Raw genomic sequence first — 26,228 nt, forward strand, 5'->3', positions numbered from 1 at the left:
CCAGAATGAAAAAGACTGAAAGAGGGGTTTGGGGCCACACGCAACGAAGAGAAGTCCGGATCACCCAAAACACATTCGTAACAGGTACTTTTCATGCCAGAAATGAGCTTAAAAATCATAGAATCCCAACTGAGAGACGGGCCTCCCTTAAGATCAGGCAAATGGCAAGAGCGAGCACGCAGCTGACGTCAGGATGTGCCAAAGCATCATACACACGCTCGCATTTCAGCCCCACGTCAAAGCCCACGAAGGAGGTACTGCTGGTATTTCCTGTTTGCAGAGAGGTCGGGCGACCTGCCTTGGGTTGCACAGCTAGCAAGTTGCAGAGCCAAAACCTGAATCCCAGTCTGATTCCAAAGCGCATGTTCTTAACCACTCCACTTCACCTGCCCCTAGTAGGAAACAAGAGTCAATCCCTCTTCTGTGTTGTTTTCCAGTATATTGCCAATAAGATTTAGGATAAAACCCTGTTCTTTGGCCTTTAAGGATTCAAAGAACCTGCTCTGATTATTACCTATTGTAGAAGCAGTCATACCCCTGCTAGAATGATAATCCGTTCTGAAGAGCCCCCAGCAGTTCAGGAACATCACTGGACCTTCCAAACAACGGCTCACCTCCAATCCCACATAGACAGAAAGGAGGCCAGAGAAAAATAGTTTTGCCAAGATTCCACAGGGCTCCTGGGTCACGGGTTCCCATGCATCAGGACCAGAGCCACGGAGAGAGTGGCTGTGAGCCTCTGACTACACCCTCCCCCAGTCCTATGGGACTCACCTGGGATGTGCTTGGCCCAGCCAATAATGACCACGAGCTCCCTGTCTGCCAGGTCACAGAGAGTGGTCAGAGCCTTGATGTCACCCTCTGGCATGCCAGGGGGTGGCATGGCGTAGAGTTTGTCCGGCTCAGCCACCAGCAGGTAGGAGACGATTTTAGTCACTGCAACAACAAAAGGGAGAATGTAAATGCCTGGGAAAAGAGGAAAGGGGCCAAGGTGGAATCTGAGATGGCTCAGGAAGAAAAGTCGGGTTCCCAGGAGCCCCAGGAAGCTCAAACATGGCTAAAACCCCCCCTCCATTCCTCCCTCCCTCCCTCCCTTCCTTCCTGTCCTCCCTCCCTCCCTCCCTCCCTTCCTTTCCTCCCTCCCTCCCTTCCTTCCTTCCTTTCCTCCCTCCCTCCCTCTTTCTTTCTCTCTTTCTTTCTTTCTTTCTCTCTCTTCTTTTCTCTCTTTCTTCTTTCTTTCTTTCTTTCCTTCTATTTTATTGGTGATAGTTGATTTATGATGTTTTAATTTTTCCTATATAGCAAAGTGACTCAGTTATACATATATACATTCTTTTTTATATTCTTTTCCATTGTGGTTTATCCCAGAACATTGACTATAGTTCCCTGTGCTATATACAGTAGGACCTTGGTGTCCATCCATTCTATATGTAATAGTTTGCATCTGCTAACCCGAAACTCCCAGTCCATCCCGTTCTGACTCCACAGAGTTGCTGGCAGTGATGGTTTGGGCTCTTGGGAGATATCCCAACAAGGGAAGTTGCCTGGTGAATTCTCCTGAGATGAACGTGATTCGAGTGGGAGGTGAGGGATGCTGGGCCTGTGCCCTCTTAGGATCATGCTGCATTTGGAGCTACATTCTGTAAATGCCACAGGAAAGGTCTTCTGAATGAAGCCTGAAGTACCCGATACCAATGCCAGACACTGATGCCCCTCCCCGTGACCCTCAGTGCCCCATAACCCAGCAGTGTGAAGATGGCATTTCCCCAAAGGGACGCCAGATGTTCCAGGAACAGATGCTGGCAAGAGGGGCAGGGATGCCCTGCACTCACATGGCTTTTTAGCAGGAGGAGAAATCTGTAAGCTCAGGTACGGGCTGCTCTCTGAGTCCAGCCGTCGCTTGTATTTCTGGCGGCCTCCACGCACTCGATCAAGGCGCACACCTTTTGGGGAGGAAAGGGAGAAGGTCTCAGAGTTGTTCAACATCACCAGGGGTGTTAGCGCTGACTTTGGAATTTCAGCAATGGCTGAATCTTCAGGGCTACGCGCCGATGGCTTTTTTTACAGCTGCCACATGGCCAGCCTCAGGCCAGGTAATTGGACAATCCTAAGATAATTGTCTTCACAGTAATAATGGCCCATCCGGGTTGCCCTAGGCCTGGTCCTGCCTCTCTGGAGTCAACATCCTCCTGAAATCCATCCCAAGCAACCTTCAGCTCTTGAGTCTTTCTGTCTCCAAAAGACAAAGCACAACAAACACACTCCTCCAACGGCTGGGGAAAGAAGACACATCATTTTAGATCTGCCGTGAATCCAGGCAAGACTGAGTTAGCTTTACCAAGAGAGGAAAGGAATCCCTGCCATGCGCGGCCCCTCCAAAGAGCTATAACAAAGACTTGCAAACTGCTCACATAAAAAGCATCTAGATGGGCACTCGTTACAGATGTCAGTTTCTGGATCCCTCCCTCAGAGATTCTAGGATTCAGTTCTGTCTGTCTATACGAACGCCCCACGGGATGAGCATGCTGTTTGTCCTGGCCACACCAGGAACACCGGTGCCCGGAAGGCTCTCAACGGCAGGTACGAAAGCAGCTGTGGCCATTCCACCCTGACGTCCCTTTCCAGGAGTGAGGCCCTATCCTAGGGAGACAGACCCCTTATCGTCACTGGGTCTATACCACCTTCAAGAGTGCTGCCCACCCACAGCTCCTGCTGTCTGGACAGAACTGTTGGTACCATTCGACAGCCCCACCATTAGGCAGGGTGGACAGGACCTCCAGGGGGGGTCCTCACCCAAGGCTACACAAGCCTGTGTGTGGCCACCAACCTATGTGACCTGACATGAAAAGATGGATGCGACACATCGACTGAGCTCCAAGTGAGAACGAACACGGAAAGCAGAGTGGCTCTCCTGTCCTTACCATGAAATGGACCTTGACTAAAACACATAAGAAGTCAGAGACAGAGCCAGCGTCCCCAGAGGGAGCAAGCTTGGTGGCTTCAACTCCTCCTCCTTTCCCCAAAGGTCAAGAGCGTCATGGGCACAGAGCCCCAGTCAGGTGATCTTCGGGGCCCTGTCTTTCCCCGGCACTTTCTCCTGCCGGTCCTACCTTCTTCCATCTTCCTAGCTCACGGGGGTGCTCGGAGGGCCAGGAGGATGCTGTAAGCACACCCAGCCAGACTGCCTGAGGGGACTGTCTTTGGGGGGCCAATCAGTGCTCGCCCTTTCACCAGCAGCATCCTTTTTACCCCACAACCTGGCACTTTTGTGTTTGATGCTGAACATGGCTGTAGTGAACTCTTTTCCCCAGGCAAGGGTCTACCCAGCATCCCACCCCTGCTTCCTATTTCAAGGCAATTCCCCTGTTGTGAGTCATCTTACTGGGGAGGGTAGCAGTAGTGCTGTCAGCCGCAGGGGTGTGGGCAGCCCTGGGCCAGACTCTCCTGATTACTGCATCTCCCGTGCCTGGGCTCTCAGCGGCTTCCCTTGGTCCTTGTCTGGCTAAGTGTGGTCCTTGAGCCTCCTGACGGGTGTGCAATGAACTCCCCTTCTGCTTCGAGAGTCAGAATGGGTTGCAACTGACCACCTCTGCGGTGGGTTCTCTGGGACAAGACACTGTGATAAGGACATGAAGGTAGGCAAGTTTATTTTGGAGGCGTTCTCAGGAAGAAAGTCAATAACGACCACAGCTTCCTAGCGGATGTGGCTGTATAATCCATGTCCATCAGTACCTCGGACCTTGAAGGGGCAGCGGAATCCCATCCAGCACAAGACCACACTCACGTGCTGATGGGACTCTGGCTCACCCCTCCCGGCCCCTTCTGTGAGGGTAGAAGGAGCAGGCACGTAAGGGCAGGAAGGAGGACAGTTCCTCCCTTTGGGGAAAAGGTTTTTGGGGAGAAGTTCCCTGTTTGGAAGAGTCTTCTTGACCCCATCCTGTGACACAGCCACAAAGCAGCTCAGCCCTGCCTACTACACCCGAGGCGAGTCAAACCCCCCACCAAGCTTCTCCCCCTGGAAAGCTGGCAAGACCAAGAGTGAAAATGCCAAGCGTCAGGCATAAAGGACCGTGAGGACCCCAGTTTCCTGAGCACCTACTATGTGCCAGGGTCTGACTTGGAGTCCAAGATGAACCCCTTCCCCGCTTCACTGACTTTGTCTGCTAGATGCCAGTCTCATGAGCTTCCCCCTCCCACCCAGGCTGCCTGATCCCAGACAGATGTCAGCAGGAGAGTGAACTGCTCCACAAAAGTAAAAAGAGGCGCCCATCCCTCAGCAAGGCGAGAAGATTGGCAGATGCCACCTCTGTCGCGGCATCCATGTGAAATACTCTCTGTCCTGATACAGGGCCTGGCTCTTCGTGGGTGTTCAAGAAAGTCTTGACACATACAGGAAGGGATATGCCTCCACCCAGGCTGGGTGCTTCTTCCTGGGCTCCAATATCACACCGGGCTTCCCCTAACGACTAGGCGCCCCTTACAGCCAGAGGCTGCTCACCGTGCTACTCCAGGGACTGTCGTGGCACCCGATGTGCCACGTGTATGCTTAGAAAATGTGAGCTGTTACTATGATCGTCGCTGTCATCATTATTATTACTCTTCCCCTGTGCTGCGTACAACCCTCTGGTAAGTCACATTGATAATGACAATGAGAACAGCCTAACTTATGGAGGACTTCCTGTATGCGTCGCCCTATTTAAGCCACAGCATATAAAGCAGGTGCTATTATCCCCATTTTACAAACGAGAAAAACTGAGACTCACAGAGATTTAGCAAGTTGCCCAATAAATGAGCCAATATCCAAGCTCTTTGCCATTCCAGGGTATGACTTCCCAGGGCACAGCAGGTATAAACTCTCTAAATTTTCTCCACAGATCTTTATAGCACAATGGTCAATAGCTCCAATCAATAAGTGTATCAATTAACAGGTTATTCTGTTTAAAAAAAAGAGTAGCCTGTTGCGTTTGATTATGCACAAATTGATACCTGGTATGAGGTGTGTTTGTCCTCCTTGCTACCTGTCTGCTTTCCAAGTCCTACTCTGAACACAAACCCAAGTCACTCAAGCCCACGGGATCCAGTGATCAAGGTCCCTTATGAGTTGTGTGGCCTTAGCCAAGCTGGCGCTCATGGCCTTGGTCTGGGATACAGCGGAGGGGGCAGTGGCAGTAACAACTCTGCTCACCGCATGTGGCTGTTGTGACAAATGACATCATAGTGGGAAAATTATTGGTAAATTGGGAATTGGTTTCAGTAGCCAGGTGAGGCCATCACTCCCATGGCTCTATGCTCTGACACCCACCTGGCACTCCACATGCCACCTCCAATTCAGTGGCCTCTTGGAGGACAGGGCCCAGGTCTGCCCCATTTTCTGAGTTCTCCCTTCCCCCCCTACACTGCCCCACAGTCAGGGTTTATCAAAGACCATTTAGGGTAGAGGGGTCCTGGGGCATAGACCCAGGCTGGGGTTGGGCAGATGGGCCCCCACCTAAGTGACCTGCCCATACCATCAGAGGTACCCTTGAAGGTCCCGTTCAACTATTATCTCTACCGGGAAACCTTTCCAGACTCCCCTGGCAGAGCTGGCCACGCCATTCTTGGGCTCCCTTTGTTCTTTCTCTATACAGTAACCAAGGTCAAAACAACTCTTCACCATCATGCACGATGTGCCCATATCCCTGGCGGACTGTGGGCAACTTCTGGACAAGAACTTTCATTTATCGTTGCAGCCCAAGCTCAGCACACAGCCTGCGGTCAGTAACCAAGTGTCTGAGTAAAATGACGTGCCCAGTTAAAATGAAGCTCTTCTGAGTTAAGAAACAAAAGAATCTCAGCGTCTGATCCTTGCCCCAGCTTCCATTTGTCTCTCCAGCCTCCAGAAATTCATTCTCTCAAGGCAGCCTATTCCTCATGAAACTTGCTGCTTGTATTGAGCTAAATTCTTTCTCCAGATCACTCCTTACCCTGCATCCCATCCAACAAGGCCACCTCCCTTCCATAAGACAACCGTTTATGGACTTGAACATCCTTGGGCATCCACCTTCTATGCTCAAGTACCCTTTATGTTCTACATTTGTACAGTGTTTTAGGCCAGCCCCCTCCTCGTCTTCCACACATTTGTCTGTACTGATGCGACCTGACGCGAGAAAGGTCAGCCCCTCAAGGGCAAAGACAGTGGACAGAGGTCTGAATTCCTTTGCACTCTGCCTAAACAGACATTGGTCTATGTTTATACTTATTATCTGCCAATGTGTGTTTTGGGGGGGACTTCCCTGGTGGCACAGTGGTTAAGAATCCACCTGCCAATGCAGGGGACACAGGTTCGAGCCCTGGTCCGGGAAGATCCCACATGCCACGGAACAACCAATCTCGTGCGCCACAACAACTGAGCCTCTCCTCTAGAGCCCACGAGCCACAACTACTGAGCCTGCGTGCCACAGCTACTGAAGCCCGTGTGCCTAGAGCCCGTGCTCCACAACAAGAGAAGCCACCGCAATGAGAAGCCCGCACACCGCAGCAAAGAGTAGCCCCTGCTTGTTGCAGCTAAGAAAGCCAGTGCGCAGCAATGAAGACCTAAAGCAGCCAAAAATAAATAAATAAATTTATTAAAAAAAAAAGAGAAAGAAACAGCCCCTCCCCGAGAGGTAATACAGCAAGATGTTGTATCATAAATCCTTTAGAAGTGGATCACCAAATACTAACAGTTGGATCTGGCAGACATTATTAGTTTCCCACCCAATTTCATTCCATTCCCCCTCTTCCATGCTAACAGAGACTGGATTTTCTTCATAGGCACATAGGGCTTTCTTCATAGAGAGCCCTAGCCAGTCCCAGCATTCCTGTTCCCCACTTTCCCAGTTTCCCTGGTAACCAAGGCTAGTCATATGACCTGGTTCTGGCCAATGGGATGTAAGGTGAAGTCCATGGTGGGGGCTTCTGGGAATGGTTTTGTTTTTCTGATAAAAGAGACAGACATAAAAAAAAAGAGACAGACATAGTTGGTGCAGCTCTTTTTGCCCTTCTACTGCCCTGACCTGGAAGATGAAGCCTAGAGCTGTGGCAACCACCTTGTAACAATGAGGCAGCCATGTGAGGATACCAGAGAAGAAAGGCAGAGCCTGAGCCCTTGATGCTGTGGCTGAGAAGTCTGTGCAATTGGCCATTTCTGGTCTTCTTAGGTGGGGCAATCAATCTCATTTATCGATGCTTAAGCCACTAGCAGTTAAGTTCTCTGTAACTTGCAGCAGAAAGCAATTTTCACTGATAAAATGGGCAATTACTTTTTAAATTAGGATGCTTAAGTCTTACAAACAGCAAATGGAAAAAAATAAAGGCGGGGACTTGAACCTGAAATAAGAGTTGCCTTATTGTTTGTGTTCTTATGTTAGTGAAATATCTAAAAAAGTAGGCTCAGGGAGCATATTAAAATACTAATTAACTTAAAATTGCTGTCCAGGATTATTAGATTATATCATCTTATTGATACTTTCTGAATTTAAAAAAGCATCAATAATATTCTCATGTAAAGTATACCAGAGCTCCAAATACTATAATGAATACTTATCCTTTGTTTTAACTACAGTTCAACACTGTGTCACCTTTTAACATGTGCAGGCCAAAATTTAAGTATTCGTAAGTGTGTCATGAATATGTAGTGAGTGCTCAATAAATGTTAGCCAATGTAATTATTATTAAAAATATCAATACTTCACCCTTGAAACTGTTCCATATCTTGACTGTATCAAAGCAAATATTCTGGCTGTGATATTGTACTATAGCTTAGCAAGATGTTACCATTGGGAGTAACTGGGTAAAGGGTACATGAGATCTCTCTGTATTATTTCTTACAACTGCATATGAATCTACAATTATATCAAAATTTAAAAGGTTAATTAAAAATTTGTTTAACTACTTGTGGAAATGTAACCCAGCGATTCCACTCCTAGGTCTATACTCGAAAGAATTGAAATCAGGACCTCGAACAGATACTCATCTGCAAATGCTCATGGCAGTATTATTCACAATAGCCAAAAGGTAGAAGCAACACAAGTATCCTTTCTTTTTTTTTCAAAGGTCCTTTTAAAATTTTTTTTAATTTTAAGTTTTTTTTGGCTGAGCTGTGTGGCTTGTGGGATCTTAGTTTCCCGACCAGGGATCGAACCCAGGCCCTGGCAGTGAAAGTGCCAAGTCCTAATCACTGGACCGCCAGGGAATTCCCCAACCTAAGTATCCATCGGCACACAATGTGGAATTATATACACAATGGAATATTACTCAGTCATGAAAAAAGAATGAAGTTCTGATACATGCTATGGCATGGATGAACCTTGAAAACATTATGCTAAGTGAAATAAGCCAGACACAACAGGAGAGATGTTGTAGGATTTCATTTATAAGAAATAGCTCGAATAGACAGAAAGTAGATTGGAGGATCCCAGGGGTGGGGGGGGGGAGAAATGGGAGTTATAGTATAGTTTCTATTTGGGATGATGAAGAAGTGTTGGAAACAGGTAGTGGTGATGGTTGCAAAACACTGAACGTGCTTAATGTCACTGAATTTTATGTACACTTAAAAATGATTTTTAGGGAATTCCCTGGTGGTCCAGTGATTAGGACTCAGCACTTTCACTGCCATGGCCCAGGTTCAATCCCTGGTTGGGGAGCTAGGATCCCACAGTCACACAGCTCGGCCGGGAAAAATAAAAAGGTTTTAAAAAGGTGAATTTTGTTGAATATGTTTTGCCACAATTAAAAAAACAATGTAATATACCTAAAACCACTGGATTGTACAGTTTAAATGGGTGAATTATATCTCAATAAAGCTATTAAAAGATTTTTAAAAATACTTCACTTTTCTCTGATTAGTGGGATTAAATAACATAAAATGTATGAAACATAGTAATGTGCTTAGTACACAGTAGGCCCTCAATAGTCATCTCTTTCCTCTCATCTGCCTATGAAAGCGGTAGTGTCTGCCTTAAACTGCTAGCTTTCTTCATGGGAAGAGAGAGAAACGCACCCCTTTAGTTATAACTACCGTAGGTCAGATGTGTTAAACAAAACTCTCAAGAAACTAAGGTTCAGAGAGGTTGGGTATTGTGCCCAGGGGCACACAGCACCAACACAGGTACTCTCCTGAATATGCTTGGCTGCAGCCATATAGCCCCCAGCCCCCAGCGGTCTCATCACTAGGCTGGTGGCCCTCTATCTACCGTGTCCAATCCCACTTCCCAGCTCAGGGCACAGGAAAGAGCAAAGAAGCTGCTGGGCTGCTCTGAGGAAGAAACTGCCTGCGGGGAGGGGAGTGGGGCTACCCCAAGCCCCTGCCTCATCTACTGACCTATCCACACTGCAGACACGTCAGAGCAGCCAGCGCCTGCAGCTGCCGTGTCCTGGATCACATGTCCACTTGCTGACTTGATAAGATGAGGCTTCTGACTTTTTTCTTAATGGAAGTAAAATAATTCCTGCTTCCCTCCAACTCCCCCCTTTCCCCTCGGTCGCCCCCCCCCCCCCACTAAGCTGGATGAGATCCCAGCCTTTCCGAAGTAAAAATAGCAGAGTGTGCAGGGGCGGCAGCAGCGTGGGGGCAGTTTTAAGTTTCTTTCTTTTATCCCAGGCACTAAAAATAACCGGTTAAAGCTCAGAAAAGCCTGGCCCTGCACCTGGCCCCCAGCCTGTCCCAGGTGCTGCCCCATCACATTTCTCTTCCCACAGGAAAGGCTCAGACAAGGCAGAGAGGGAGAGGTTCTGAGCCTGTGTCCTTCTCCTGCCTCCTCTGCAGAGCTGCCGTCCTGACACTGCAAAGCTGTCATGGTCAAGACTCTTCTCTTCCCCTTACCTAGAAACCCACGCCCCCACACACACAATTTAATGTCCTTGGTTTATTAAGGATGTGTGTAATGCTCTACAGTTTACAAAGCTATTTCCATATGTCATTTGATCTGTGTACCAAAATTGAGGGAGGGAGAACACATGATGATTATTATTATTCCCATGTGAAAACTGAGGCTCAGAAAGGGCAGGTGACTTTCTCAGGGCCACTTTCTCAGCCAGGAAAGGTCTGAGGGAGGATCTGAACCTTAATCTCTAAGTCTTATCTCCTTTGCCCTGAACTTGAGACCACCTACCCTGTATGATTGTCAGAATGCCCCGAAAGCCTTTGAACTACACAGACCTTAAGGACTTACCCACTTCGAGGTTCTAAGTCAACAGGGGAGATGTACAGGAATGGATAATTTTGCAATGCTCCTCTAATGATTCTTACTATCTACCAGGTCTGGGGAGCATGCACTAAACCTATTTTATGCAGTCCTTTTGTCTAACCAGTGTTCCTTCCAGAAGACTTAGGTGTTGACTCTCTACCTATAAGTTCTACCAAACTATAGCTGACCCATCTCCAGAAAGAGGAACAAATCACACAAAAGGTGAGAGGAGTAGTCTGGGCTCCTGAGGGCCCAGGGGCTGTGGGTCACGTGGACACACTGATGGACACCCCAGCCCAGCAGAATGCCCTACCTAAACACTCATCTACACCCCCCGCACGATCTGAGCTCCCTTCAGCCACCCCGTCGGGCAGGAGGTCCTGGGTGACAGGTGAGCTCACCTTGCTGCCTCCGACAGGACAGCTATCTCGGGCTGCCCCTTACCCTGGTGCTATATCATAATGGTGAAGAGTGCCTCACTCCTGACTCACTATAAGCCGAGAGAGCCTTGCGGGCGGGTAAACACACATGCCACCTAATATTCCAGGGCTTGTGCCAGCTGCTCCAGGATGGGTGCATGAGACCCATCCTGGGTGATGAGACCCTGGCCTTCGGCTTATTAAGGAAGTGTCCGCTCTCCTGCTGCTCTCTCCTCTGGACCCTTCTCACCCAGGGCACCGTGTCCCCAAGGGCATTTCAGTAGGGCTGTGCTATCCTTGCATTCCCAGCTGCCAGAAAGTCTCTAAAACTGAACACCTCACCAGGAAAGACTATTTCAGCTCAGCCTCCCTTTCCACTCCCTTCCTCTTTTTCCCACTTTGAGGAAGGGCTACAGGCTTTGCTACTGGCCAAGGCATCTCAATGAGTTGGACTGGGCTTCTTAGAAGGAATTCTTGTATAACCAAGGAGACTAGATTCCACCCAGCTCTGTTATTTACTAGCTGCGTGGCCTTGGGCGAATCACTTAAACTCAGTTGCACTAGATCAGTCATGGCAAAAAGCTGTCAGCTGTGCCACCACCCTCCATTTCCTAGTCTGTGGCAGACATTGCTAATCAGTCACAGCACTCTTGCCTACTGATCCCAGGCACTGCCTAAGGAGCCTTCCAATCATGCATTCTAGGCGGCTGCTCCCCACCCTACAGTTGACAGTCCAGCTGAAAGCAATTTGCCATCCTGGAGCCAGCTCACTGTACTCAAAAGTCAAGTCCAGCAGGATCCAAGACCAACATGGGTAAGGCAGATTAGGAAAGCATCTTTACAGTAGCAGGTTAAGCAGATAAATAACATATATTTTAATGACACAGAAGTGCAAACCATAAAGGAAAAGACTGATACATTCAATTTATTAGAATTACTAACTTCTGTTCATCAAAGGATGCCATAAAGAGAAGAGAGCTACAAATGAGATTTTTACACCACCAGCTACTGAAAACATGACTCATAAAAATGACCAGAATATATAAAGATTTCTAAATGAAGTAGAAAATCTGAGGAAAGGCTCAGACAAGTACCTCACAGAATACAGCTCTGTTTACTCCTCTACGTACTGTCTGTGGCCACTTTCACATTACAACAGCAGATTTAAATAGTTAAAAGCATTTTAACTTTAAAAGTATAGTTAAAAGTATTTTAACTTTAAAGTATTGTAACTTTACTTTAAAATACTTTAAAATACTTTAAAAGTATTTTAATACTTCTAAATACTTTAAAATACTTTACTTTAAAATACTTTAAAAGTATTTTAACTTTAACTTTAACTAGTTAAAAGTATTTTCACTTTTGGCCCACAAAGCCTAAAATATGTATCCAGCTGACTCCTGTACTACAGAAGTGAAAATAAATGAATGATAGCACCATGCAACAGGAAGCATTCATCTCGGAAATACTGATTAAAATAATTAAGATGCAGAAGAATATGTATAGTATAATTTCATTTAAAATTGAAAAACATGATATGATTTGAGATACAAATATATGATAAAACCATAAAGAACGGCAAGGGAAAGTAACGTGGAATCAGGATGATAGCTGCCCCTGAAAGTAATGAATGCAGCTCAGCCACAGAGGGAAGCTCAAAAGTACGGGTAAAATTTGTTTTTCTTAGACTGGGTGGAATGTTATCAATGTTCTTCCTACTTCACATATGTTTTTGGCAAATGACAATGCCTGTCCTTTAAAATATGTTATTTTTTTCCCATCCCAACATAGTTTTAGCTGGACACATGGCATCCCAGCTAAAGACTACAATTCCCAGACATCCTTGCGAAGACGTGTGGCCGAGTGACTAGATTCCACCAATGGGCTGTGAATGGAAGGAACTTGTACTACTCTGGGTCCTGCCCTTCGAGGGATCGGATACAGGCTTTTCTTCCTTTTGGCTGTCTCGGAGATGGGTCCACAAGTGGAAACCACTTGCTAAGGATGGCAAAGCCGCCAACCAGTCCTGGATCACCTTAGACATATTGGACTGTTATATGAGAGATGAGAGAGAATTAAAGTTCTATCTTGCTTAGGTTTGAGTTTTTTGCTTTGAGGGAGGAAGTCTCTTTGTACAGAAGTTTAGCCTTACCCTAACTAATATAACATACTATAAATATTTTTCTGGATCTACTTGATGCTTACTTTAAAAAAATATATTTATTTATTTATTTTGGCTGCGCTGGGTCTTAGTTGTGGCACGCAGGATCTCTTAGTTGCGGCATGCGGGCTCTTAGTTGCGGCATGCATGTGGGATCTAGTTCTCTGACCAGGGATTGAACCTGGGCTCCCCACATTGGGAGCACGAAATCCCACCGACTGGACCACCAGGGAAGTCCCTCAATGCTTACTTTTTAAGGAAGTGTTTTGTTTGTTTTCATTTTTATTTTTAAAGTGGATAGATTATAGTAAGTGCTGTCAACCCTTCAGGAAAGTTTTGTTGAGAAAGGGAGCAGGGTAAGGCAGCAGCAGCTGAACAGAGATAAAGTTTGGATCAAAATACACTTGTGGGTGTTTTAAATTAAATTGTTTGGGTGCTGATGAAAATGATCCAGCAGTGAGGAAGGGTTTGATGGGGTTGGAAGCAGACATGACACTATAGGAGTGAAGTCCCTAATAAAGAAAGAGGAATGCGATTCGGCGCAGAGATGGGGAGACTGGCTTTTGATAGGAACAGAAATACCTCTAACAAGAGTGAAGACAGAAAACAAGTAGGTAGGTTTGTGGATTCAACAGCAGGAGGTTTAGAAATTCCCCACTTGACTGTTTCTATTTTCTCAAGCAAATATGAAGCAAGGTCATCGGCCAAGGAGCAGGGAAAGAGGCTACAGGAGATTCACAACTGCCTTCTGAAACACAGAAGAAACCAGTGATGTAACATGATGCAGAGTATCTTAAATCGGTGACTAACATTTTACTCTGTGGTACAACTCCAGGGGTTTTCCCTGGTGAATCAGGAGCAAGATGAAACAGCAACTAACTACTATCATTCCCATTTTACAGAGGAGGAAAGGGAGGCTTCAAGAAGTTAGTAAATCACCCAAGGAGCGTATACATGGTGCCGCTGGGGTTTTACCGGGTCTGTGTGACCACTGAACCTGTTATCCAATGTCTAATGAGCCAGAAGCCCTGAATGGACAGTAATAAGGGCTCAGCACAGACGAGACCATCTCCTGTGACTTCATTCAATTAACACTTCCCCAACCAGAGGTCATCAGGTCATCGTGCCTGAGTGGCCCAAGGCGTGAGGCCACATGGGAAGATCTTGTGAGGCGTCAGATGTGTGTGCGTGAGCATGTGTGTGTGTAGGGTGGAAGGTGGTTCGGGGGATGCAAACAGCCATCAGAGTTCTTGGGCTCTAGTTCAAAACTACTCTTTGAAGTGCTCGAGAGTTGTTTTGTTTCAGAACACTAATGTATTTTGGAAAAGAAACAGAATTTTTAAAGGCAAGTCATCTCTCATCCTCTTTCTTCATTCACAGGGCCAGAAAAGTGGTATTTCTGGCATGGGCTAGAGGCGGGATACTCTATAAATACAAAGCCATTAAATCCCATGCAGCGGGAACCTGATCAGGGCCTCCTTTTAATTTCCTGACATGAGCTGGCCACTAACCCAATTACCCAGAATCCCCGGAGGAGCCCTCCGCCTTCCCAACAAGCACAAAGAGATTGAGAGCGTACTGCATGGATGTCAGCCCAGCTTTCACTGAAATCAAATATCTTTTAGAAAACACTTGGGGAAAGGCAGGCCAGGGGCTGAGGGGAGGAGGAAATGAAGCGGGCCCGGGAGGCTGGTGGCCTGAGGGAGGTAAAGTGAGGTGAGCAGAGGAAGTTTGCAGGGACAGTCTGTGCGGGAAGATTTGCAGAATTCCCGGATGTACGGGTGCCCCCTGTGATGTGCAGCAAATGGTTCTCCAGGTTCTCCTGGCTTAGAGGCCATCAGGCCACACCCTCACCTATCTGGGGAGGGCTTCTCCATGGTCCTCCCAAGGGACCCTCTCATCCTCATTTTAGACCCCAGACGGGGTCAGCCTAAGGCGATGCCACCTCTAGGTCTCCCACCAGCCAATCCAGGAGGAAACTCAAGGCAGCTGGACACTAGTAGGCCCCACCTAACACAATGGGCGCAAACGAGAGCATCTTTGAATCCAATACTACTTTAACACGCCCAGGAAGCTGACATTTTAAAGCGGTCCCACAGCAGATCTTACCAAGGAGTCGTCCCATCTGGTCCTTACCTTGACCTAGTGATAGAGAGCAGGTTTCAACACCCCTGCTCCACAGGTGAAGAAATGCAGGCCCAGGCTCGTAAGTGAGAAATCATAGACAGAGCAAGGATACCTAAGAGCCAGGAGGGGACACAGGCGCCGACACCCAGCCCAGAGCAGATTTTGTATTCGGTTTCCTATAAAGACAATCATCACTCTTTTCTCTGAAAACACAGATTTTCATACACGGGATTCGCTTGAAGCAAGACAGACCCTTGCACATCACCTGTGCTCCACAGCCGACGCTTCCAGAACTGACAGCAGCCTCGAGGCAGAGCTGAGCCAAAGAAAGCCCCACTTCTGACCTTTTCCCTGGCAGTTGCTGGGCCCCCAGATCACGCGGCGCTCTCTCAGGTTATTTTACTTAAGAAAGGAAAGACCGAATAAGGCATCCAGAGCTGCTGGACAGAAGAGGGAAGCAGGTGAGATGCGGAGGAGGGGGAGGCTGGCCTTCCATTCTCCCCTTCTCCATCCTCCTCCCCCAGAAGACCCAGGACCCCAGCCCCTGGCTCCCCGATGTCGAGGAGCCTTGAAGATGGGGTGCGGGGGGGCACCTGGGGAAGGCTGGGGTCTGCATTTCAGAGTCAGGTCAGTCTGAGGGAGACAGAGGGAGGCTGGGTGCCTGCACATGACGGGGGGTGGGGGGACGGGCACCTAAACAAAAGCGGAAGCCAGGGCAGCTCCCTGGCAGGGACACAGGCTTCTCAAGGAGGCGCGCTCCTCTTAAGGGGCCGGTCCCCGCGGAGCTTCAGAGCCCGGGACCTTGCCAAGGCTCTGCACTGCGGGGAAGAGCTAAACGAAGGCGCCTTTGTGTCATCTTCCCCAGTCAGCAGCGGGGGCAGGGCAGAGCGGGGGGAGGGAGCGTTCTGGTGACTGCCCTTCTCCTGGGGCAGAGCTCCTGAGGGCTGAGCCCCCGGGAAGTTCACCTCGGCACACCTGCCCGGCTCCCGCCAACAGCCTCAGACGCCCACCACGCGTGTGCTCCCCACCTGAGGCTCCCGTTCCCCCAGCAGCCCACACCATCATCCTGGGCCACACAGCGTCCATCCTGCTCCTTTTAAGTAGCTGGCGGGGTGCCTGGCCTGCTGCTGCTGATGGATTGCGCCCCTGGCCACCTGCTTCCCTGCCTCTGTGGATCCCCTCATTATTCTGCCTTTCTGGGGCGCCACTGGGAAGTACCCCTGCTCTCTTCCCAGCACTGGGTAACCCCTCAAGAGATCTGCTCAAAGGTTGCAAGGTGGTCCAGGGATTTCAAGTGGCGGTCCCCACTTTTTCCTTCTCTCTCCCTCCCTGCTCATAATCCTGGGGGGAGGGCGAGGTGGCCTGGGATTAGAAGCCTCCCCACCCCTGACCTGGGCCATGCGGAGCAGACACAGCACAGCAGGGAGAAGCTCCAGGCTCTGGGACCAGCTCCCCTCAAAGCAGCGTGAGTCGCTGCAGGACTCAATTTTGTCTCCCTTCAAATGCAGGAGTATATTGATAGCAATCAGCTGCTTCTGTTCCAAGCTCCTCAGACGCTGTGAAGTAAGCCAGGAAGGCTACACGCTCCAACCAGGAAAGGCTGTTGGACAGCTGGCCCCTGCCCGAGTCAGGGCCCTCACCCCTGGCTTCCCAGAACATCCTCACACACTTAAGAGCAGGGTCTCTCCAAGGCTGACAAAGCCTTCGGTTGCTTCTCAGCAGCATGCAGAGGGGGGAGTCAGGAGACCAGCGCTGAGGCACGCTTCTGAGGGCCTCTGTGCCTCAGTTTCCTCATCTGTGCACCCCAGGATGCTCTGGAGGAGCAGAAAGAACCCGGTACAGAAGACAGAGGACCTGGTTCAGCCACTAGCTGGGGTCACACCCTACACAGGGGTAGACCAAAACTGGGGAGAATCAAAATGAACAGACACAGTCTTTCAGCAGGTCCAGCGCAGCCTGTTTCTAATCTAGAAAGAGAGCTGTTTCTTCAGTTGGTTCCCCCAGTGGGGCAGCTGGCATGTGAATAAGAGCTGAGGGGCCTCCTCCACGTCAAAAGGGTTGCATGAAACAACTAGTAAGAAACGCAGTTTAAGGGTCAATGTGCCATGTTGACACAGGGGCGGTGGAGGAACCGGGCTCAGCGGAGGTGAAGGGGGCGCCCGGAATGGAAAACGGACGGAGTCCCCGACTTCCACATCACAACAACGTCCAAGTCGTCCTACTAACAAAGCACCTTCGATTCGGGCCCTCTCCCCAGAGGGCGCCTGGAAGCCAGGATGGGAGGAGGGCCTCAGGCTCTTAAAGGCTGGGCTGGGCTCCAGAAGCCCCTCCCAGTGAGGGCCTGCATTCCAGTCCTGCCCCTTCCTCTCCTCTCCCAGCCCCTCTGGATCCGATAATCTGATCACCAGCACACACCTCTTTTCCTGACTCCTCTCATTTCTGGAAGGATCCCAGGGCCCAGAATCATAAAAGCTGATCTGTAGAAATTGCCACTGGCTCCCCTTGAAAGCAGGGGAAGGGGAGAAACACACACACACACACACACACACACACACACACACACACTACCCAACTCCAAAAATGGCACTAAACGAGGTTCGTCAGCCTGAGCAGATCAACAGGGAAGGCGGTGCGGGAGAGCCGTGCTGTTCTAATAACGAGAGCCACAGGTCACTTACAATTCTCTAGTAGCCACGCTAAAGAAGGTAAAAAGAAGCTGTGATATCAATGTCGTAATATGTTTTGTTTAATCCAATATGTCCAGAATATCATCATCTCAACATGTAATCATTTAAAAAATTATTACCACAATATTTTACACTCCTTTTTATCATCCTAGTAAGTCTTCAAAATCTGGTGTGTATTTTTACACTTAGAAGACGTGGCTCACGCTGCCGTGTTGGATGGCAGGCTCTAGAGGAGAAAGAGAGGCAAAAGGTAGAGAAAGGAAAGGGAAGAGAGAGGATGGAGGGGGCAGGGGACAGGGGGAGGAAAACACTGGCCAGGTGACAGCCATGTCCTGTGCACCTGCTGGAAAACAGAGGTTGACCTTGGCAGGTGAAGGGTACGTGACGTGTCATTCTGGGCCTCAACGTCTCTGCTCTCCGCGTGCCCACACTCCATGGGCCACCGAGAGGTAATAAGGCATCCCAAGGCTTCCTTCCCAGGGTGGAGAGGGTTCTTGGCCCCGACGAGGGCCTTCCCCTGAGCGCCAAGCCAGCTTTTCTAAGGCCCAAGTGGGGTCATGATTCCCCAAAGGATCTTTAATGGAGAACTTCCAACTCCTGTTGCCCAGCAGCGTCCCGAGAGCGCGGAGAGCTTTAGCTGCACACGGGGACTGGAGGCTGCACACCTGCCTGCAGGGTGTGTGAGACAGGCAGCCCGGGGGGCAGGGCCTTCACCCGGGCTACAGGGAGAGACCTGTTCCCGTGCGCCGCTCAGGGAGAAGGTCCTGAGCTTGCTGGCATTTCCCGGGGGTCTGAGACTTCCCGTGGGAAGAAGAGCTTGCCCAGGACCCAGGCTTCGGTTCCGCCTCGCATGGCCAAGCGGGGCCTCTTACCTTCCTTCAGCATCCCCACTTTGAGGCATTTCATGAAGCGACAGGCCTGGCAGGACTTGCGCCTCCGTTTCGTGATCTCACACTCGTTGGTAGCCGGGCAGCTGTACTCAATGTTCCCTGTAAGCAGACACAGAAGGGTTGCCAGGTACTGCCCCCATCTGCCAGCCACAGGCTGCATGGGGATTCAGCGACCAAATCACTACTCTCCAGCCCCGAGGTTCCCACAGGGCAGTGGTTCTCAAAGTAGGAGGTGCTCCGAGACACATGTCAGGGTGTTTCCTACTCTCCTAAATACAGAGATCCCAGTGCCAGAGGTCAGGTCGGCCAGGCAGCCACAGTTTTGAAGCCACCACTGAATTGGGACATCGAAACTCACTGAGCTGACATTTTATCCCAAGCAGAGAAATTTTATCCCACTGCTGACCAAAACGTCAGTGTGGCCCACCGGCCCTATGCCCTCCAGCCTGGGCCCCAACTCATGGGAAAAACCTCTTGGCAGCTCTGAGCCCGCAGGAACCAGGGCCTGCATCCCACATCCCACGGCAGAGGCCCAGGCCACCCAGCTTGGCTGGCCTTGAGAAAATCACTTTCCTCTCACTGAGCTGCAGTTTCCTCATCTGCAAAATAGTGTGATATCTGCTAAATGAAGGATTAAGCAAGATCAGGTATATAAGATTGCTTTAAAAATTGTAAAGCACGATTTGAAGTGAGCTGGTGATTTTATAAGCACAGTTCATTACTGCAGAGGGAAACTGTGATTAATTTTCCATGTCACCCCTTAACTGGGTGATAATAATGGCTTCCGTGAACCTGACCCCATGCTCCTAGTAGGCTGTGAGCACCACGAAGGCAAGAGGTGTGCTGTTCATCACGTCATCTCTATTGCACTGAGATCAACCCCTGCTGCACAGAAGGCGTGCAAGACAAGCCTGCTGAATAAAAGATCTACCGAATCCTCATAGCAACTCCATGAAGTAGGTACTGATACCATCCCCATTTTACAGATGAGAAACCTGAGGTTTACAGAGTGGTTTACAGTCTTATTCAGGATGAGCTGATCTTCGAATGCTCTGGGGAGGCCATTGTCCCTTTGCAGGGCCTCTTCCTGGGAGGGCTGACAGCACGGTCGGGAGAGGCTGCAGCTGCCTTTCTAACGTAGGGGCACAGCATCTGCCCTGAGTGCTCTTACGTGTCTGCACTCATGTCACAAATGTGCACTGTGCAGCTATAACAAGCCTGGAGGCCAAAGGAAAGGCAATGGGAGGGGGAAAGGGACTGGAATTGTTGGGGGTGGGCGGAGAGACAGGCAATAGAAAGATACAAGTGCAGGACAGCGGACCACTGTGCCGTTTTGGATTTTATCATGTCTCCTCGGCCCCCGTCCCAGTCAGTGCAGTCTGCTTGAGTCTGTGGTTTTCAGAGAACAGACTCTGAACTACTGCAAACCTTTCATCCCAACACCCATCCAGCTGCCACCTTCTCAGGGAGCAGGGACAAGTGATGCCCAGCAAGCCGCTTGCCCAGATTCCCCTCCCGGGCCCAGCTCACCCAACAAGGACACTGCCTGGCAAGGAGCAGCCTCCAAAAGGCCACGCCCAGCCCTGCACCGTGCTAGAAAGGGCAGCTCCAGGCCTGCCTGTGCCCAGAACCGCCCCCACCACCACACACACACACACACACACACACAACCCATCCACTTTAGCAGCAATAAGAGCCACTTTCATTGTGCACCTGCTAGGAGCGTGACCTGCCTCAGATCCCTCCATCCTCACGGCAACCCACTGGGACCCACCAGTGCCCCATTTTACAGACCAAGAAACTGAGAGTCAGGGAGCTGAAGTGAGTTACCCGAGGCCACACAGAGCCGCTGTGCCACCCCTGCACCCCACAAGAAGCTTGGGGACTTCAGACAGGCCCCTATGCTAACCCAGCTACTGAGGTGGTCTAGAGGAAGGGGAGAGGGGCTGTCCTCAGGTGACCCTGTGCCTCAGCCTCCCCAGGTAGCATGTGGATTTTCTGAGAACAAGCATGAACCAGGTTCCACCACTGACAAAAGTGTTTTGAAGCACTGAAATTATTGAGCCCCAATTACAAGATGCCTAATTACACTGAGTACTCACAACGTCCCAGTGAGGATTCCGGTCCTCATTTTGTACAGGTGAGAAAACTGAGGCTCACAGAGGTCGATTTGGCCGGAGCACCTTACAGATTTCTCTCTCTCTCTCTCTCTCTCTCAAGTCCAGCCGGCACCATCCTTCTGTGGGGAGGGGGGCCAGAAGCCATCCTCTGTGCTGGAGGATGGGAGGTAAGAGGAAAGGGGAGGAATAAAGATTCCGTGTGCCCCTCCCTCCTATTACCTGACCCTATTTCTTAGGTCACTCTCTTTGTGACTTCTTGGGAAATAATTTCAATATTCACATAAGCATGGTAAAATTAAAAAGAGCAACAAGGGAGGGATAAATTAGGAGCTTGGGATGTACAAATAAACACTATTATATATAAAATAGATTAACAGGGGCTTCCCTGGTGGCGCAGTGCTTGAGAGTCCGCCTGCCGATGCAGGGGACACGGGTTCGTGCCCCGGTCCGGGAAGATCCCACATGCTGCGGAGTGGCTGGGCCCGTGAGCCATGGCCGCTGAGCCTGCGCGTCCGGAGCCTGTGCTCCGCAGCGGCAGAGGCCGCAACAGCAAGAGGCCCGCATACCACCAAAAAAAAAAAAAAAAACCAGATAAACAACGAGGACCTATGTATAGCGCAGGGAACTATATTCAATACCCTATAATAACCTATTATAGAAAAGAATCTGAAAAAGAATAGATATATATGTATAACTAAATCACTTTGCTGTACACCAGAAACTAACACAACATTGTAAAGAAAGAGAGAGAGAGAGAGAAACAGAAAGGAGGAAATCCCATACGTAAGCTAGTTCATCCAGGTCTATCCCGGCTTAGAAGGTTCTGTAGAATTTGGCCCCGGCCTCCACCCCACTCCCCTCCTCTCTCTCCAGCCTCACCTTCCCCATTGCTCTGCATAACTATCAGTTCCTGGAACTCAGTGACCTCCTAGGCTCCCAGGCCTTTGCTGCTTAGGACAAGGCCACTCTGCTCCCTCCACCTCCTGGCCTGGCCTGCCCACACCTCCTGGTCCCCCTTGGGAAGGTGACCCTTCTCTCCATCACCCGGTCACCACTGTGTGTCTCCTCCTCCCAAATCAGCTTTTCTCTGTAGTCCCAGTGCCTGGCACACAGTAGGTGCTCAATACACACTGAAAGCTAACACTGACGAGAGCTTGCTATAAAGCAGCTGCAGTTCTACTTTTCTTATGTTGAATCTTTAATTTTCCCAACAACACTGGAGGTAAACATCTTCCTCTCCATCTTACAGATGAGAAAGGTAAGCAGAGTCCAGGATGAGGCAGAGCAAGGACTTGAAACCAGGGGGTCTGGCTCTGCTCTGCTCCCCTGGGCGGTGAGTTTACAGGGCCTGGGGCCTGGGGACTCGGGCCGCCTTGGGATGCCACTTGCAGGTGGCTAACTCTTCGCGTTCACTGGTCTCAGCCCCCCAGCCAGCCTGTCAATCCCTTGAAGGACAGATCTTAGGTTGTCACTCCAGCAAGGGGTCCTTAAGTATCTGCTGGTTTGCCACTGCTGCTCTCCCAGGACAAGAGACTGAGCATTAACAAGAACCTAGGGATGTTCTTGGCTCTGTGGGTGTGGCTGTGTGTGTGTGAGAGGGAGAGAGATCTAATTTTATTTATTTATTTTTGTTCCTTTCAATTTGTTTTATGGCCCCAGCGGCTGACTGCCAGCAAAGCCAGGCTGGTGGCCCTGCCTTGTAATTTCTGTAAGTGCCTCCTTGATAAAGTGATGAGATTAATTCATCAGAATTCCTGTGGTCTCTGGAGGGCAGTCTAGGAGAGCACAGGAGCAGGGAGGGGCGTGTATACACACACACACACACACACACACACACACACACACTCACTCACTCACTCACCAGGGGCTGAGGGGTGGCAGGGTTGGGGATGGGCTCTCACAGGACAAGGACACAGCCAACATCTAGCATAAATTCAGAATTCTAACCTGGGAGTGTGCCCAGTATAGACATATGCAGACTGTACCTCAGGCAAATCACCCAACTTCTCTGGGCCCCAGCTTCCTCATCTGTAAAATGGGCACAATATGTTCCCAAATATACAGTCCTGCGGATTCAGCACATAAAGGGCTTAGTGAAGTGCATGCACTGGGTGGCAAGCAAAGTGAACATGCTGATTTTTACATGCATCAGGGCTGCCAGGGTACATATAGCCAGAAGACCCCAGGGTAAGTCCTTTCCAGGTGTCAGACCTGAGGCCAGCCACCCATTCTGCCATTTAAGAACATTAGGACCAGGCCTCCCATAGATAGACCTCAGAGCTCATGCTGCCTGTGGGAGGGAGGGAGTCAGGAATGATCTGGATTTCAGTGTGACCTCAAGGCACAGGGGAAATCCCCACCATCAACTCTCTTCAATCCTGTGCCCCAGGAGAAGGAAAGCCCAGGGGCGTCCCCATCAGCTGTCCTGAAACAGCTGCAGGAAAGTGGGCAGTCCCCTCCCTGGGGCTCAGGGATGGGGGCTGCAGAGCTTAGATAAACAGCTCGTGAGGAATTTATGGGCTCAGGGGCTGCTGGCTAACATCAGAGCCTGAATGGCCACCATTTTTAGCTCTGGACTGACAGGGCTGGGCTGGGAGTCACTTGGTTCCACTCCCTTATTTATCTCACTCCTGGAGGAGAGAGACTCTCCCTTTCATCTCTGCACGGTCCACTGTCCTCAGCTCTCCACCCTTCCCTCCTCCTTACCCTCCAGCTGATGATCTCATTCATGCCACTGGCTTCAGCTTATGTAATTGGCAAGGACGGGCAGCAAGAGGCACTGTCTGTGCTTCAAACCCTTATATCCATCTGCCTGCTGGCTACTTCCACCTGGAATTCCCTTGGGTTCTTCATACTTCCTCCACTTGAACCCATCCTCACCCAGACTTTCTCTTACTGTGTTCCTTGTCTCAGCAAAGCCATCACTAAGCCACCCGCCACCTGGGTCAGAAACTGAGGTGGCATCATAGACTCATGCCTCTCCTTTACTTCTAAGGTCCTTTTCATCCCACCTGCCTGATATTTCCACCCTCCTTCCCCTCCTGCCGCAGCTAGTTCCCACGCCCGTCATCTCTTCCCTCTCCTCTAATGCACTTGCTTCCTCTTGTCACCATTGCCCTTTCCAATCAGTCTACCCTCCACAGCGCCCCTGGAGAGACGTGAATAACTCCGGTGCAAAGTGCCTCGCTGGATCACCCACTTCTGTCTGCATGCTTTCCCAGGAGCCCACCAAAGGGCAGCAAGGGAGTGAGAACAGTCACGGAAGAATGAAGGAAGTCAAAGCCAAAGTAACCAGAGGGGATTCCAGATAAGAAATAAGCCCTTGTACAGCAGAACCTCAAAGAGCCTCAGGTGTTGAAGACACAGTAGAAGATGGAGTGAGGTATGGGAGTAAAAATGGGAATTTGCTGGAAGTCTGTATTTAAGGAGTACTTAGCTGCCACTACAGGTGGCCTCCAAGGATCTCCCCACAGCCTGCACAAGAGAAGTCAACTTAATCTCTGGAGAGTCTAAGCAAGTGAATCCGGACTCAGGGGCCCCAGGCTTAGCTGAGGGCAGAAGGGAAGCTGAAGTTTCCGAATACTGCACACCAAAGAGTGAGACCGCCCAGCCCCACTCCCCAAGCTCACCCCCAAAATTCTAGCAGGCAGACATCTACTCCACACCCTCACTCCCACCCTCCACTCTCCACTCCCCTAGCCTGAAGATGGGAATTTGTAGCAATCTTCTCTGGAAAAACAAATGGCATCAGAGAAAAGACCAGCAGGTATAGGGGCAGGACAGGAATAAAGACACAGACGTAGAGAATGGACTTGAGGACACGGGGGAGGGGGAAGGGTAAGCTGGGACGAAGTGAGAGAGTGGCATGGACCTATATACACCACCAAATGTAAAATAGATAGCTAGTGGGAAGCAGCCGTGTAGCACAGGGAGATCAGCTCGGTGCTTTGTGACCACCTAGAGGGGTGGGATAGGGAGGGTGGGAGGGAGGGAGACGCAAGAGGGAGGAGATATGGGGATGTATGTATATGTATAACTGATTCACTTTGTTATAAAGCAGAAGCTAACACACCATTGTAAAGCAGTTATACTCCAGTAAAGATGTTAAAAAAAAAAGACCAGCAGATAAAAAATAAGCCAAAGGAAAGCTCTTTCTATGCTTTTTATCCCTGTTTGCATTTAAGACAGCCAAGGATTATCACTACATCTGTGAAAAGCTTCAATATAAAAACTAACCAAAATAAACAGGGGGAACATTATGTGGGAAGAAACCAGGACAAAGCAAGAAGGAGAAATGAACCTCCACAAGCAATACTCAGTATACTGTTGACTTGAGAAGATAAAAATACTGCATTCATGAAACAAGAACAGCATGCAATAAAAATAAAGTATAAAATGGAGCTCAGGGACTTCCCTGGTGGTGCAGTGGTTAAGAATCCACCTGCCAATGCAGGGGACATGGGTTTGAGACCCGGTCCGGGAAGATCCCACATGCCGCAGAGCAACTAAACCCGTGCGCCACAACTACTGAGCCTGTGCTCTAGAGCCTGCGAGCCACAACTACTGAAGCCTGCACGCCACAACTGCTGAAGCCCGTGCACCTAGAGCCCGTGCTCCATAGCAGGAGAAGCCACAGCAATGAGAAGCCCGCACACCTCAACCAAGAGTAGCCCCCGCTCACCACAACTAGAGAAAGCCCGTGTGCAGCAACAAAGACCAATGCAGCCAAAAATAAATAAATAAATTTATTTTTTAAAAAATGGAGCTCATAGAAATTAAAAATACAAAAAAATTCCAAAGAATCAACTAAGCAGCTACTCTAAAATAGAACAAAAAAATCAAAGAGATGGACAATAAGCCAGAAAAGAGGTAAGAACTAGAAGATTGGTCCTGGAAACTCAATATCCAACCCTGAGGAGTTTTTGAAAGAGAAAACAGTGGAGAGGAAGTTATCACCAAGGGAGAAAGGGAAGGCGAGAAGAGGGGAGGGACGAAAATGTCTAAGACCAGAAGAATATGAGTTTCCAGGTCAAAAGGCCTGCTGAGAGTCCAGAAGAATGAATGAAAATGACCTGGACAGCATTATAGAGGTGGAGAACAGATCAGTGGCTGCAGGGTCAGGGAGGGAAGAGACAGGGAGGTGGTGTGGCTGTAAAAGGGTAGCACCAGGAATCCTGTGTGATGGAACGTTCTGTATCTTGACTGTGGTGGTGCTCACAGGAATCTGCAGTGGTAAAACTGCACAGAACTTAACACACACACACACAGATGAGAGTGTACAACTAGTAAAATCTGAGTAAGGCTGATGGATATCAATGCCATTTTCCTGGTTGTGGTATCTTGCTATATATACTTATGTTATATAGCCCATATGTGTTATGTCATACAGCTACATATAGTTATATATGCTACATTGTTATGTAAGATGTTACCACTGAAGGAAGCTGGGTGAAATGTATGGGATCTATGTACATGGAATCTCTGTGTAATATTTCTTATAACTGCATGGGAATCTACAATTACCTCAAAACAAAAATATAATAATAATAATAATATAGGGCCTTCCCTGGTGGCGCAGTGGTTAAGAATCTGCCTGCCAATGCAGGGGACACAGTTCGA

The 26,228-nt window shown here is 49.4% G+C and overlaps 1 protein-coding gene across 4 annotated transcripts in view; it reads right to left on the reverse strand.

The window, feature by feature from the left end:
* Positions 1-26,228, reverse strand: part of ESRRB (estrogen related receptor beta) — a gene marked incomplete at both ends in the record, with an annotated part of 170,274 nt that overhangs the window by 13,454 nt on the left and 130,592 nt on the right. For 2 of the 4 annotated variants that reach the window (XM_082846032.1, XM_082846033.1), the window contains 3 exons: positions 775-936; positions 1,833-1,943; positions 18,472-18,588. In XM_082846032.1, the coding sequence (XP_082702158.1) occupies positions 775-936; positions 1,833-1,943; positions 18,472-18,588 (390 nt within the window). Of the gene's footprint in view, positions 1-774; positions 967-1,832; positions 1,944-18,471; positions 18,589-26,228 lie in introns of all 4 variants that reach the window. The other 2 variants (XM_082846034.1, XM_082846031.1) reach the window with 2 other exon arrangements.

Source organism: Leucopleurus acutus (genome assembly GCF_964270905.1).
Source record: "Leucopleurus acutus genome assembly, chromosome: 1".
Classification (NCBI taxonomy): domain Eukaryota; kingdom Metazoa; phylum Chordata; class Mammalia; order Artiodactyla; family Delphinidae; genus Leucopleurus; species Leucopleurus acutus.